The 15,231-nt window shown below is 54.2% G+C and overlaps 1 protein-coding gene across 1 annotated transcript; it reads left to right on the forward strand.

Annotated features, from left to right (window-relative positions):
- The first annotated feature begins 981 nt into the window (after positions 1-981).
- LOC105489602 (6-phosphogluconolactonase) lies at positions 982-9,456 on the forward strand. The gene is made up of 5 exons (XM_011754565.3): positions 982-1,305; positions 5,626-5,733; positions 7,033-7,134; positions 7,452-7,592; positions 9,110-9,456. Exons 1-5 carry the CDS (start codon positions 1,018-1,020, stop codon positions 9,245-9,247), a joined length of 777 nt encoding a protein of 258 aa, XP_011752867.1. The 5' UTR covers positions 982-1,017; the 3' UTR covers positions 9,248-9,456.
- The last annotated feature ends 5,775 nt before the right edge of the window (positions 9,457-15,231 follow it).

Below are 15,231 nucleotides of genomic sequence, written 5' to 3' on the forward strand. Positions count from 1 at the left end.
TCAGAGGGACACAACAGCACACTAGGAGCGTCAGCTCTAAGAACTTCAATAGGCATGGCCAGGCGCGGTAGCTCTTGCCTGAATGCTACTACTTTGGGAGGCCGAGGCGGGAAGATCGCTTGAACCCAGGAGTTCAAGACCAGCCTAGACCATATATATATGGAGCCCGTACCCCCGGAAAAAGTTAAAACAAACAAACAAAAAAATTCAACAAGCATATTTTCATCCCGTACTTTTTTCTGAGATGGAGTCTTGCTCTGTCGCCCAAGCTGGAGTGCAGTGGCATGATCTCGGCTCACTGCAACCTCCGCCTCCCGGGTTCAAGCGATTCTCCTGCCTCAGCCTCCCGAGTAGCTGGGATTACAGGCACGCGCCACTACGCCCGGCTAATTTTTTAAATTTTTAGTAGAGACGGGATTTCACCATGTTGGCCAGGCTGGTCTGGAACTCCCGACCTCGGGTGATCCGCCCACTTCGGCCTCCCAAAGGGCTGGGATTACAAGCATGAGCCACTGCGCTCGGCCTCATACCCTACTTTGTGCCAAGCATAGTTCAGGAAGCTTACGAGGCATTAAGTGAAAAAAACAATATCCGTAAGTTTATGGGGCTTATATTTTAATTAACGGGGGTGGACAACAACTAGCAACAAGATAAATATGTTTAAAGGTGCAGGAATTTTAAAACTCGTCAAAATAAACGCCCTCCTCCAGAAAATCCCTGCCACCTCGAAAGGACATCCTCTTCTTGAGCTCCCCTCTCTAGCACTCCCTGATACCGCAAGATTGAGCATTCGCGCACTGGCTTCCCGAACTCACTTCGACTCAGCCACAGCAGAGAAAGATTCAATGGGTAGGGCCGGACCGACCACCCGACACTCGCGGTGCTTCACTTGCCTCATTGCGCATGTACCAAAGGCAATCGTCCAAACTACTCAAAGACGAGTAGCAGGGCCGGCCCTTGCGCAGGCGTACTAGCGGCCGTCGGGAGCGCTTCCGCCTCCCCGCCGCCGCCCTCGCCATGGCCGCGCCGGCCCCGGGCCTCATCTCGGTGTTCTCGAGCCCCCAGGAGCTGGGTGCGTCGCTAGCGCAGCTGGTGGCCCAGCGCGCAGCATGCTGCCTGGCGGGGTCCCGCGCCCGTTTCGCGCTCGGCCTGTCGGGCGGGAGCCTCGTCTCGATGCTAGCCCGCGAGTTGCCCGCCGCCGTCGCCCCGGCCGGGCCAGTCAGCCTAGCGCGCTGGACGCTGGGCTTCTGCGACGAGCGCCTCGTGCCCTTCGATCACGCCGAGAGCACGTACGGCCTCTACCGGGTGAGAGCTACGGGGGCCGCCGGGGGTCACGCCGAGAGGGCCACAGCTACCACCTACACCCCAGCTACGGAGGCCGCCGGGGGCCATGCCGATAGGGCCGCGCCCACTGCCTGCACCTCGGTTACGGGGGCCGTTGGGAGTCACGCCGAGAGGGCCGAGCCCACTGCCTGCACCTCGGCTACGGTGTCACTGGGTATCATGCCAAGAGGGCCGTGCCCACTGCCTGCACCTCGACTATGTGGGCCGCTGGGGGTCATGCCAAGAAGGCCGCGCCCACCGCTTGCACTTCGGCTACGGGGCTCCTGGGGGGTCATGCCGAGAGGGCCACGCCCACTGCCTGCACCTCGGCTACGGGGGCCGCTGGGGGTCTTGCCGACTGGGCTCGCCCTCCTCCTGAACCCCGCCTACTGTGGGTCCCGCAGGATCTCACTGCGCCCTCTGCATTTATCTGGGCAGGAATGGTCTACTTGTAGTCCGTCTTCATGCTTCATCCGGTGGCCAGGCAGAAGGAACGGCACGGGCAAGGGCCTGGAAGGGAATCCGAGTGGCCCATGTCAATACGATGCCCATAACTCAGCCCCGTAGCGGACAGGGGCACGAGGAATCGGGTGTAGAGCCTGAGTCTCAGGGTCATGATCTCTAACCCCGGCGAGTTCTCGAGGATCCCTGGGCAGCTTTGCCGCTCTGATGGCTCTGCTTCCAGGCTCTTTATCTTTGGAATTGAGCCTAAGGATTCTATAGAATCAGAGGAACGCGCTCTTTTTATAGACAGGGAAACTGAGGCTTGGAGGAGCCTTGGTCTGGCCAAGGGAAGAGTGGGAGGGGCGGGCTCAAAGACCAGGAACCTCAAGTCACCTGAGCCTGGCAGAGTCAAGGGACACCCCATGCTGGGTGTGTCGTCTTCTCTTTGCATAGAATCTTGAGCTGATGATGGCTTTGTGGGTTTTTTATTAAGAGAAAAGGCTTACTGAATGCTTTATATGCATCAATTCATGAATCCGTACCACAGCCTATGAGATGTTACACCCATTTTACAGATGGAGAAACTGAGGCCAGAAGAGGAGAGCTTACCTGCCCAAGGCATCTAGTGACCAGAGGGGCAGCCAGGGTGTGATCCTGCCTCATCTGACTTCGTAGTTGGGGACACATTTAACTTCCGCCTTCCTGTGTGTGTTTTCCAAGAGCATCATTAAAAAGCGGGTTTTGCCTGGGCACGGTGGCTCACACCTGTAATCCCAGCACTTTGGGAGGCTGAGGTGGGTGGATCACCTGAGGTCAGGATTTGGAGACCAGCCTGGCCAACGTGGCAAAACCCCGTCTCTACTAAAAAAAAAAAAAATACAAAAATTGGCTGGGCGCGGTGGCTCATGCTTGTAATCCCAGCACTTTGGGAGGCTGAGGCAGGCAGATCAAGAGGTCAGGAGTTTGAGACCAACGTGACCAATATGGTGAAACCTGGCTCTACTAAAAATACAAAAATTAGTCAGGCGTGGTGGTGCATGCCTGTAATCCCAGCTGCTCGGGAGACTGAGGCAGGAGAATCCGGGAGGTGGAGATTGCAGTGAGTGGAGATCATGCCATTACACTCCAACCTGGGCAACAGAGCGAGACTTTGTCTTAAAGGAAAAAAAAGCGGGTTTTTGGCCAGGTGTGGTGGCTCGTGCCTGTAATCCCAGCACTTTGGGAGGCCGAGGAGGGCGGATCTCCTGAGGTCAGGTGTTGGAGACCAGCCTAGCCAACATGGTGAGACCCCATCTCTACTAAAAATACAAAAGTTAGCTGGGTGTGGTGGCGCGCGCCTGTAATCCCAGCTACGGGGGAGGCTGAGGCAGGAGAATCGCTTGAATGTAGGAGCAGTGAGCTGAGATCGTGCCACTGCACTCCAGCCTGGGTGACAGTTGAGACTGTGTCTCTAAATAAATAAATAAATAATTGTGAAATGCTGCAGAGTGCTAGTGAATAGGGAGTGAGCATTCGTCAAGGACTATGGGGTGGGAGGTCCTGAGAAGGTGCCATTTGAGCTGAGAGCTGGAGCACGTGCAGGAGCTGGCTGTGGTCAAGCTGCGGCATGAGGGCTCAGCCAAGGCCAAGGCCGTGTGATGGGAAAAAATCTGGAGCCAGGACTTGCTCCTTCTGCCAATTCTCTGTGAGGGGAATTGTATTGGTTCCCTAGGGCTACATAACAAATGACCACAAACTGAGCGGCTTAAAACCACAGGAATTTATTCTCTCACCGTTCTAGAGGCCAGAAGTCTGAAATCAAGGTGTTGACGGGGTCATGCCCCATCTGAAAGCTCTTTGGGAGGATCCTTCATTTTCTCCTCCATCTTCTGGGGACTCTGGGCGTTCCTTGTCTTGGGGTCACATCATTCCAGTTCCTGCCTCTGTCTGCACACGGCCTTCTCGGATTCTGTGTGTCTTCTCGTCTTATATAAGGATGCCAGTCATTGGACTTAGGACCTACACTAATCCACTATGACTTGTTCTTAACTAATTACATCTGGAGAGACCCTGTTTCCTTTCCCTCCCTCCCTCCCTCCCTTCCTTCCCTCCATCCCCCCTCTTTCCTTCCTTCCTATACTTTCTTTTCTTTTCCTTTCCTTTTCTTTCTTTTTTCGAGATAGGATCTTGCTGTGTTACCCAGGCTAGAGTGCAGAGGCACGATCATGGCTTACTGCAGCTTTCAACTCCTGGGCTCTATCAATTCTCCTGCCTCAGCCTCCTCATTAGCTGGGACCACAGGTGTACACCACTAGGCCCAGCTATGGTTTTTTTGTTTTTTTTTTTTTTTGGGTCGGAGTTTCGCCCTTGTTGCCCAGGCTGGAGTGCAATGGCGCGATCTCAGCTCACCGCAACCTCTGCCTCCCGGGTTCAAGTGATTCTCCTGCTTCAGCCTCCCACGTAGCTGGGATTGATTGCAGGCATTCACCACCACGCCCAGCTAATTTTGTATTTTTAGTAGATTTTGTATTTAAGGTTTTTTGTATTTAGGGTTTCTCCATGTTAGTCAGGCTGGTCTCGAACTCCTGACCTCAGGTGATCCGCCCGCCTCGGCCTCCCAAAATGCTGGGATTACAGGCATGAGCCACCGTGTGAGGCTGCTGATTTTTAAAGTAAATATGAAGTCTCACTGTGCTGCCCAGGCTGGTCTCAAACTCCTGGGCTCAACCGATTGTCCCACCTCAGCCTCCCAAAGTGCTGGGATTACAGCCGTGAGCCACCATGCCTGGCCATTTTCTGATGTTTATAAGCCTCAAGTTTATGGTGTTTTGTGATAGCAGCCTGCATAGACTAACACAGGGAACTTGGACAAAGCAGAGCGGTCTTTCCAACTATGGATATGATTGTGTCCCTCCCCAGCTCACACACCCTCCTTGGCTCCCCAGTGCCCTCAATGTGGAGCTCATACTCCTCAGCATTCAAGGCAGTCAGCCCCTGCGTTTACTTTGTGGCTCACCTTAGCATTGCCTCAGCTCACTGAGCTAGACTGCACAACAGTGAGGCACTGAGACATGGAAGCCGTCTCAGAGCAGATCAGGACCCCCCAGGCGCATCTCAGCGGGATAGGGCTGCAGCTTTCTCCTTGCAGGAGGCCTGACTCCAAGTGCTTTTGAGTTAAATCTGCTGCCAACTCCTCCACCATTCACAGGCCAGGGCATCTACTGTGCGTTGGCCACAAGTGCTGGGCCTGGGCAAACCTGGCCCCCACTCCCTATAGTGGGGCAGGTGCAGGCGGGGGTGGCTGTCGGAGGAGGTGGCCTGAGGGATGTATAGGAGTTTCCCAGGCAGCGTCAGGAGGGAGGGTGGGGATGAAGAAGGTCACGCTTCTCCAAGGAGGGCTGTGAGGGGCTGAGTTTTATCCCAAGGGCCGTGGGACCCTGGAGGCTTTGAAACAGGACAATGGGCTGGCTAGACACGTGCAGGCTGTGGCCAGGAAACTCCTCAAATACAACGGAATTGAAAGACTCCTGTTGGAATGCTGGCCCCAGCAGGAACCACCATGATCTCGATTCACCCAGGAGAGCCGCCCTCCTGTCCAGCCCCCCAAGAGCAGCAGGGCTCCCTCTTGCCCTTGAACCTCCTGTGCCCTGAGAGGCGGCATCACCCAGGGCTTAGGATCCTGGCTTCCAGCATTCCAGAGGTGACTCACCAACCAAAGTGTCACTCACCAACCGAAGGACCTTGCACAAATGCGCCAGCCTCCCCATGCCTCAGTCTCCCCATCTGTAAATGAGTGTTATGACAGTAATGTCATAGCCTCCCTGGAGGATCCAGGTGGTCACGTTACTGTTGGTGACAATGTCCCTCTGTTGGCTGCAGACGCATCTTCTCTCCAGATTGCCGATCCCAGAAAGCCAGGTGATCACCATTAACCCCGAGCTGCCTGTGGAGGAGGCGGCTGAGGACTACGCCAAGAAGCTGAGACAGGTGAGCCCCAAGGAGCGGCTGCAAGGGAGTCACATCCACGAAGTGGCCACACCCCAGGCAACAGAGCGGCCTTCTGATTGTCACCAGCAGGAACTGCCCCAGGGATAACTGGCAGATCCCTTTGAGGAATCCCCTCTTCAAGGCCACAGCCCTGCCCTGGGAAGCCTGAAGGCCACCCAGCCTCTGTTGCCCAGGTAACAGGCCTGGGTCCTCACATCTTGGTGAAATATGATGGGTGTGGCTTTGATCACAGGCTAAGTTGAGCACGGTTTCCTGTGTTACAGCTACTTGTATTGAGACGGAGTATCGCTTTGTTGCCCAGGCTGGAGTGCAGTGGCGCAATCTTGGCTCACTGCAAGCTTCACCTCCCGGGTTCATGCTATTCTTCTGCCTCAGCCTCCTGAGTAGCTGGGACTACAGGCGCCCGCCACCGCAGCTGGCTAATTTTTTTTTTTTTTTTTTTTTTGAGACGGAGTCTCGCTCTGTCGCCCAGGCTGGAGTGCAGTGGCACGATCTCGGCTCACTGCAAGCTCCGCCTCCCGGGTTCACGCCATTCTCCTGCCTCAGCCTCCCAAGTAGCTGGGACTACAGGCGCCCACAACCGCGCCCGGCTAATTTTTTGTATTTTTAGTAGAGACGGGGTTTCACCGTGGTCTCGATCTCCTGACCTTGTGATCCGCCCGCCTCGGCCTCCCAAAGTGCTGGGATTACAGGCGTGAGCCACCGCGCCCGGCCGGCTAATTTTTTATATTTTTCAGTAGAGACGGGGTTTCACCATATTAGCCAGGATGGTCTCGATCTCCTGACCTCATGATCCACCCGTCTCGGCCTCCCAAAGTGCTGGGATTACAGGCGTGAGCCACCGTGCCTGGCCTTTTTTTTTTTTTTTTTTTTTTTTTTTTTTTTTTTTTTGAGACGGAGTCTCACTCTCTCACCTGGGCTGGAGTGCAGTGATGCAATTTCAGCTCAGTGCAACCTCTGCCTCCCGAGCTCAATTAATTCTCCTGCCTCAGCCTCCCAAGTATCTGGGACTACAGGCGCCTGCCACCATGCCCGGCTAATTTTTATATTTTTAGTAGAGACAGGGTTTCACTATGTTGGCCAAGCTGGTCTTGGACTCCTGACCTCGTGATCCACCCACTTCGGCCTCCCAAATTGCTGAGATTTCAGGCGTGAGCCACACCACACTGAGCCACAGCTACTTGTATTTTTTTATCTGACAACGGTCTCTGTGTCCTCTGAGTCTCCCCTGCCCCTGCCGCCTACAACCTCTCAAGACTGTCTTCTCCCCATACCCAGGCATTCCAAGGGGACTCCATCCCAGTTTTCGACCTGCTAATCCTGGGGGTGGGCCCTGATGGCCACACCTGCTCACTCTTCCCAGACCACCCCCTCCTGCAGGTGAGCACTTCAATGCGGGGTTCCGCCCTAGTCCTGAGCCCAGTCCCTAACATCTGGGACTTCCAGAGGGAGGGCCACCTGCAGGGTGGGGTGTCTAGAGCCGGGGTTCAAGTCAGCCTCCACCAGCGTACCTGCCTGCTGGGCTCAACCTTTCCAGGTCTCAGTTCAGCCCCTTAAAACAAGGACCTTAAACTACCCACCATGGGATTGTTAGGATGGGATGGAATGGTGGCTGGACCAGGCCTGGTGTATGTAAGTGTCTAAAAAGCTGAAGTGACATTGTCCTTCTGCCTCCATCCCTGGGCTTCCTCCCCAAGGAGCGGGAGAAGATTGTGGCTCCCATCAGTGACTCCCCGAAGCCACCGCCACAGCGTGTGACCCTCACGCTACCTGTCCTGAATGCAGCACGAACTGTCATCTTTGTGGCAACCGGAGAAGGCAAGGCGGCTATTCTGAAGGTAACAGCAGAGGGTTCTAGTCCTGGGAAGTTCATGGGCATGTGGGCCCCAGGAACAGGTAATGGCCCCAGACATTATTGTGCTGAAGCATCAGATCTGAAGAAAACTCAGTCATTCTTGGGTTGAAAGGGAACTTGAAATTGCAATTAGAAAAAAGGAAAAAATAAAAAAGGAAATTACAATTAAAGGCTAGTTAGGTATTAACCGCTATGAAATGAACTTGATGAGATGAGGCCAAAGCTGCACTCAGAGGTAAATTAATAGCATTCAAATGCATTTTTAAAAAATTATTAAGTAGCAAACCATTGAAATAAATAAATAAAGTGCTTTCCTATAGAATTAGAAAAAGGACAATAATAGGTTGGGCACGGTGGCTCATACCTATAAGCCCAGCATTTGGGAGGCCAAGGTGGGTGGATCACCTGAGGTCAGGAGTTCCAGATCAGCCTGGCCAACCTGGTGAAACCCCATCTCTGCTAAAAAAACAAAAATTAGTTGGGCATAGTGGTGGGCGCCTGTAATCCCAGCTACTCAGGAAGCTGAGGCAGGAGAATCACTTGAACCTGGGAGGCGGAGGTTGCAGTGAGCTGAGATCACACTACTGCACTCCAGCCTGGGCGACAGAGTGAGACTCCATCTCAAAAAAAAAAAAAAGAAAAAAGAAAAACTAGAAAAAGGACAATAATATAAATCTACAAGAGTCAGTGGCAGGATTAAGTGAAATTAAAATCAGAAATTAATGAGTTAGTTAATATATTTTAAACTTTAATGGTAAGTAGATCTAAAAGATAGACAAGCTCCTGACAAGGCTAATCAAGAGAAAAGAAAGTCACATGGTATTATGAATAAAAAGGCACAGCCGGGCATGGGGGCTCACATCTGTAATCCCAGCACTTTGGGAAGCCTAGTCAGGTGGATCACCTGAGGTCAGGAGTTCTAGACCAGCCTGGCCAACATGGTGAAACCGTCTCTATTAAAAATACAAAAATTAGCCGGGTGTGGTGGCAGGCACCTATAATCCCAGCAACTCGGGGGGGGTCGAGGCAGGAGAATCGCTTGAACTCAGGAGGCGGAGGTGGCAGTGAGCCGAGATCGTGCCATTGCACTCCAGCCTGGGGAACAAGATTGAGACTTTGTCTCAAAAAAAAAAAAAAAAGTTAGCTGGGCGTGGTGGCACTTGCCTGTAATCCCAGCTACTCGGGAGGCTGAGGCAGAAGAATCACTTGAACCTGGGAGGCGGAGGTTGCAGTAAGTCAAGATCGCATCACTGCACTCCAGCCTGGGCGACAGAGCGAGACTCCATCTCAAAAAAATAAATTAATTAATTAAAATAGTTATAGTGGATAGAAAGGAAGGGACTCTGTCCCTGCTGTTTGGCACTAGGACAGCTGAGCTGGGCATCGTCACATTTTGAGGATACAAGAGTCTTACTTATCCTTGGCAAGGGAGCCAGGAGAGTGCTGAGGGGCGGCGCCTGGGGCGCAGGCAGGGCTTTACTCTTCTGTCCTCTTCTGCAGCGCATTTTGGAGGACCAGGAGGAAAACCCAGTGCCTGCCGCCCTGGTCCAGCCCCACACCGGGAAACTGTGCTGGTTCTTGGACGAGGCAGCCGCCCGACTCCTGACCGTACCCTTCGAGAAGCATTCCACTTTGTAGCTGGCCAGAGGGACGCTGCAATTGGAACCAGGCACACGGCCCCAGGGGCTGGGCCCCTGCTGGCCGCCACGCTCTCGGTTCTTCTTTCAAAAAGCTGGTGGTGGTGCTGCTGCTGGAAGCCAACAGCGTCCAGCCACCAGCCCTGCCCGGGGCTCAACACACAGGCTGTGGCTCTGGGCATCCGGATATTAAAAGGAACGTTGCTGGAAGTCTGCACTGTCTCGTGGTCTTTGATGGCAGCAGGCTTGAGGGCACCCTGGCCCAGGTTCTGATCCACAGCCCTCATCCGTGGGGAGGAGGATGGAGCCTGCTCCCCTGGGGCATAGACGCCATGGATGAATTTCCTAAGACAATAGGCTGGGCGAGGTGGCTCACACCTGTCATCCCAGCATTTTGGGAGAATGAGGTGGGCAGATCACTTGAGGTCAGGAGTTTGAGACTAGCCTGGCCAACATGGTGAAATCTCGTCTCTACTAAAAATATAAAAATTACCTGGGTGTGGTGGTGCGCACCTGTAGTCCCAGCTACTTGGGAGGCTGAGGCACAACAATCGCTTGAACTGGGGAGGCGGAGCTTGCAGTGAGCTGAGATCGTGCCACTGCACTCCACCCTGGGTGACAGAGCGAGACTCTGTCTCAAAAAAAAAAAATGCTGGGCATGGTGGTTCACTCCACCCAGCACTTTGGGAGGCCGAGGCGGGCGGATCACCCGAGGTCAGGAGTTTGAGACCAGCCTGATCAATATGGCAAAACCCCATCTCTACTGGAAATACAAAAATTAGCTGGGTGTGGTGGCATGCACCTGTAATCCCAGCTACTTGGGTAGCTGAGACAGGAGAATTGCTTGAACCCAGGAGGTGGAGATTGCTGTGAGCCAAGACTGCGCCATTGCACTCCAGCCTGGGCAACAAGAGTGAAACTCCGTCTTAAAAAAAAAAAAACACACACACACACACACACAAATGTATTCTGTCTTATTCTCTCTTAGCTGTAGAGATCAGAAATCCAAGGTCAGCCGGGCGCGGTGGCTCAAGCCTGTAATCCCAGCACTTTGGGAGGCTGAGCCGGGCGGATCACAAGGTCAGGAGATCGAGACCATCCCAACATGGGCTAACATGGTGAAACCCCGTCTCCACTAAAAAATACAAAAAACTAGCTGGGCGAGGTGGCGGGCGCCTGTAGTCCCAGCTACTCGGGAGGCTGAGACAGGAGAATGGCGGGAACCCGGGAGGCGGAGCTTGCAGTGAGCTGAGATCCGGCCACTGCACTCCAGCCTGGGCGACAGAGCGAGACTCCGTCTCAAAAAAAAAAAAAAAAAAAAGAAAAAGAAATCCAAGGTCAAGGTGGTGGCAGGGCTGGTTCCCTCTGGAGGCTCTGAGGCAGAACCCATCCCAGGCCCCTCCTGTCCTTGGCATTCCTTAGCTTGTGGCCGTGTCACTCCAGTCTCTTGTCTTTACTTGGACTTCTTTCTCTTGCGTGTTCTCTGCTCCTATTTATTTATTTTTTTGAGACAGGGTCTCTGTATGTCACCCAGGCTGGAGTGCAGTAGTGCAATCACAGCTCACTGCAGCCTCCGTCTCCTGGGCTAAAGCGATCCTCTCACCTCAGCCTCCCAAGGAGCTGGCGCTACAGATGCGCACCACCACGCCTGGCTACTTGTACACATTTTTTGTAGAGACAGGGTCTTGGTACGCTGCCCAGGTTGATCGTGAATCCCTGAGATCAAGCGATCCTCCAGCCTCAGCCTGCCAAAGTGTTGGGATTACAGGCATAAGCCATTGTGCCCAGCCCTCTTTTCTGAAAAGGACACCTCTCATTGGATTTAGGATTGCTCAAGATACCAAATGAGTATTCCAAATAAGTTCCAAATAAATGCCTATTTGGAATAAGCGTTCCGAATAAGGTCACATGCTGAGTTTCCTGGGTCAGGATGTAGATATGTCCTTTGGGGGACATAAGTCAACCCTCTGCTGAGCTCCAACTGCACTGACAGGGCCACGCACTGGATTCAGCCGCGCTGTAGACCTGCTCAGAGCCTTGAAAGCACCAGAAAGTCTAGTGTCCCTGTGCTGGGCTCCTGCACATTTTCCCAGAGTGCATCTGCTCATGGCCCACGCTTCAGCTTTCTCCGGGCCCCAGGGATGACAGTGTGGGAGGCTGGTGGGTGCATGGGGGCTGCCCAGCCATGCACAGGCTTCTGCTGGGGGATCCAGAGGAGGCACCCAGCTGAGCAGGAGGTGGGAATTGAAACCTACGCAGAGGCGGCTGTGCAGGGTGAGAGTGGAGCCAAAACCACAGAAAGTGAAGTTTCCTTCAACATCTTGTCCCGGCGGGCCACTCAGATGTGAGAGTGAGGAAGTGGGACGGGGCCTGACCGGAAGGAGGTTGGTAAACAGCAAAGAGAGCTGAATGTAAGCTCAGCTGTGGGCCTGGGTGAGGGCAGGTGGCTGTGGCCCCCAGAGCTGCGGACACAGGGCTGAGAAGCGAAGGGAAATTGAACAACCAGCGCAGGGACCCCACATGGACGGTTCTGCCTGGAGCTGTCACCATCTCCTACTCTTCCCAAGAGTGACAACTCTTCCTGCTCCGTTTTGCCTTGGGAGTGAAATCCACCCATCCCACAAGGCTCCACGTGGCCCCTTTCACCTCCCCCTCTCCCCAGCAACATCAGCCCCTCACTCAGTCTCCCTGCAGTGCACCCACTTCCTGCTGTTCCTGGAGCTCGCTGAGCACATTCCCACCCCAGGGCCTTTGCCTGTGCTGAGCCCGCTGCCTGATAGCTCCTTTCCTGCAGCTTTTTGCATGGCTTGGACCCTCGCTTTCTTTTTGGGGGGGACATGGTCTTGCTGTATCATCCAGGCTGGAGTGCAGTGGTGTGATCTCAGCTCACTGCAACCTCCGCCTCCTGGGTTCATGCCATTCTCCTGCCTCAGCCTCCCAAGTAGCTGGGACTACAGGCTCCCGCCACCTCGCCCGGCTAGTTTTTTTGTATTTTTTTAGTAGAGACGGGGTTTCACCGTGTTAGCCAGGATGATCGCGATCTCCTGACCTCGTGATCCGCCCTTCTCAGCCTCCCAAAGTGCTAGGATTACAGGCTTGAGCCACCGCGCCCAGCCAACATAAATTTTTTTAAAAAGAAGAAATGAATCCTGGGGTGTTAGTGAAGATTACATTCAGATATTACTAGAGGCTTAAGCAAAATGGAGGTTTAGCTCTTTCTCTGGAGAGACACTGTTCAGGGCTGGTAAAGCAATGCCACACATTCTTCAGGAACCCTAGCTCCTTCTACATCATTACTTTGCCCTGTCATCAGCTGGATTCTGCCTCATGGCCCAAGGCGGCTGCTTGTGCTCTAGCCATTGTGTCCACATTCCAGCCCTAGCATGAAGAAGCTTCCCAGGAGTCACCCAAGACACTTCTGCTCACTCCTTTTTGGCCAGCCTGGGTTGCACAGCCCCACACAGCAGCAAGGAAGTCTGGAAGATGAGTCTCCACTGGATAGCCATGGGCTCCGTTATGATCAGGGATTCTACTACTGAAGCCAATAGGAGCAATGGACATTGCTATTCATTGATGAGCTGCCCGCCTGCCTCAGGGGCTCCCTGGGGATCTTGCCATCTGAGGGGCCACACTCTGGGCTTTCCTTCCTCCAGCCTGGAGCCCCTGGCTGCTGGGAAGTGTTCAGTGTCCTTGAGAGGTCTTCAGCGACCTACCCCACTCCCCAGCCCACGCTGGATCCACAGCTCAGTGCTTGACACTCCCCTCATCAGAAAACCTGTGATGGCTCCATTTGATCACATTTCAGCTTGGAGTGTAGACTGCATGCCCTCCCTCCATTGATTCATTCATTCATTCATGCACGCATTTATTCATGCATTCATTCAGCAAACATCGAGGGCTGCTCTGTGCCAGGCACAAAACAGGTGAAGGGGTGGAGACACCCAACTAACCAAACCAGGTCAAATGCTGGGACATAAAGGTCGTGCCCGACCAGTCCAGGGGCACTGGGACGGCTCTCCAAGGGGCTGGTATCTGGTCTCTTCACCTGAGGGGTGAAGCCTGGACGACCACGTGCAGGAGGCAGGAGCAAGAGTTCAGGCACTGGACAAGACCGTGGGGGTCAGAGGAACGTGGGGGCTTCGGGAGCTACAGGGGGCTGAGCAGAGCCAGAGGGCTCTTAGAGCGATGAGGCTGGGGCCTCAGTGGTGCCTTCCCAGAGGGCACTGGGACAGCTTTGGGAGGTCAGCACTGAGGATTTAGGGGTGCTGGAGATGGGATCTGGGCCCGAGAAAAGGGACACCGCTGGATGAGGTGGCTCACACCTGTAATCCCAGCACTTTGGGAGGCCGAGGCGAGAGGATCACCTGAGGTCAGGAGTTTGAGACCAGCCTGGCCAACGTGGCGAAACCTCATCTCTACAAAACAAAACAAAACAAAATTCGCCAGAAATCACTTGAACCCAGGAGGCGGAGGTGGCAGTAAGCCAAGATCATGCCACTGCACTCCAGCCTGGGCAACAGAGTGAGACACCGTCTTAAAAAAAAACAAAAAAAGGCCAGGCATGGTGGCTCAAGCCTATAATCCCAGCACTTTGAGAGGCCGAGAAGGGCGGATCACGAGATCAGGAGATCGAGACCATCCTGGCTAACACCGTGAAACCCCATCTCTACTAAAAATACACACGCACACAAAAAAATTAGCCAGGTGAGGTGGCGGGCGCACCTGTAGTCCCAGCTACTCGGGAGGCTGAGGCAGGAGAATGGCGTGAACCTGGGAGGCGGAGCTTGCAGTGAGCCAAGATTGCGCCACTGCACTCCAGCCTGGGCGACAGAGCAAGACTCTGTCTCAAAAAAAGAACACTTTAGGAGGTCAAAGTGGGCGGATTACGAGGTCAGGAGTTCGAGACCAGCCTGGCCAGCATAATGAAACCCCGTCTCTACTGAAAATACAAAAAACTAGCTGGGTGTGGTGGCGGGCGCCCGTAATCCTAGCTACTCGGGAGGCTGAGTCAGGAGAATTGCTTGAACTCAGGAGGTGGAGGTTGCAGTGAGTCAAGATCGCACCATTGCACTTGAGTCCGGGCAACGGTTCTAGACGCCATCTCAAAAAAAAAAAAAAAAAAAAAGACACCTTTAAGAGACACTTAAGTGAACTGTGCCAGGTGTAGTGACTCACGCCTGTAATCCTAACATTTTGGGAGGCCGAGGCAGGTGGATCACTTGAGTCCAGAAGTTTGAGACCAGCCTGGGCAGCATAGGAAGACCCCGTGTCTACAAAAAATACAAAAATTAACCAGGCATGGTGGTGGCGTGTGCCTGTGGGCCCAGCTACTCTGGAGGCTGAGGCGAGAGGGTCGCTTGAGCACAGGAGTTCCAGGCTGCAGGGAGCCATGATCGTGCCACTGCACTCCAGCCTGAGCGACAGAGCAAGACCCTGTCTGTAAAAAAAAAAAAGGAAAAAGAAATGGAGTCCAGGTGATGGACTGGTAGGAGGGACAGTGTTGGGGGCCTGAGGAAGGAATCAAGGATGAAGCTTTAGTGCCCCCCAAGTCTCTGCTCGCCCCTGCCAGACCCCCCCATCCTCTAAGACCTTGGCATCTACCCCCTGCCCCAGCACTGACCCCAGAGACAGTCTGGGAGTGCCTGTCCAGCTCTGTCTCCCCCTAGGAGCTGGGCCAGGGCTGTATCCTCTCTGGGGTCCAGCCTCACCCGGCACAGGGTAGGCACAGTGGCGGGGGTGTGTGTGGCACCAGGAACTAGATGCCCCATCCCTGCCCATCTCCCTGTTCCAGCCCCTATACACGGTGACTGCTGGCCGGTCCTGCCAGATGTCTGCCCTGCCGCCCTCCTCCAAGATGAGCTATGATTTTCTTTCTCCCACACCCCACAACCTACCCCCGGGACTGTCCCCGCAGCCTCTACAGAAACCACTGGCTCTGGGCAACTTGGCCCCAAGGGAGTGGGGAGGACGCAGGTGCAGCATGGG

This window comes from Macaca nemestrina, chromosome 20 (genome assembly GCF_043159975.1).
Source record: "Macaca nemestrina isolate mMacNem1 chromosome 20, mMacNem.hap1, whole genome shotgun sequence".
NCBI classification, from domain to species: Eukaryota; Metazoa; Chordata; class Mammalia; order Primates; family Cercopithecidae; genus Macaca; species Macaca nemestrina.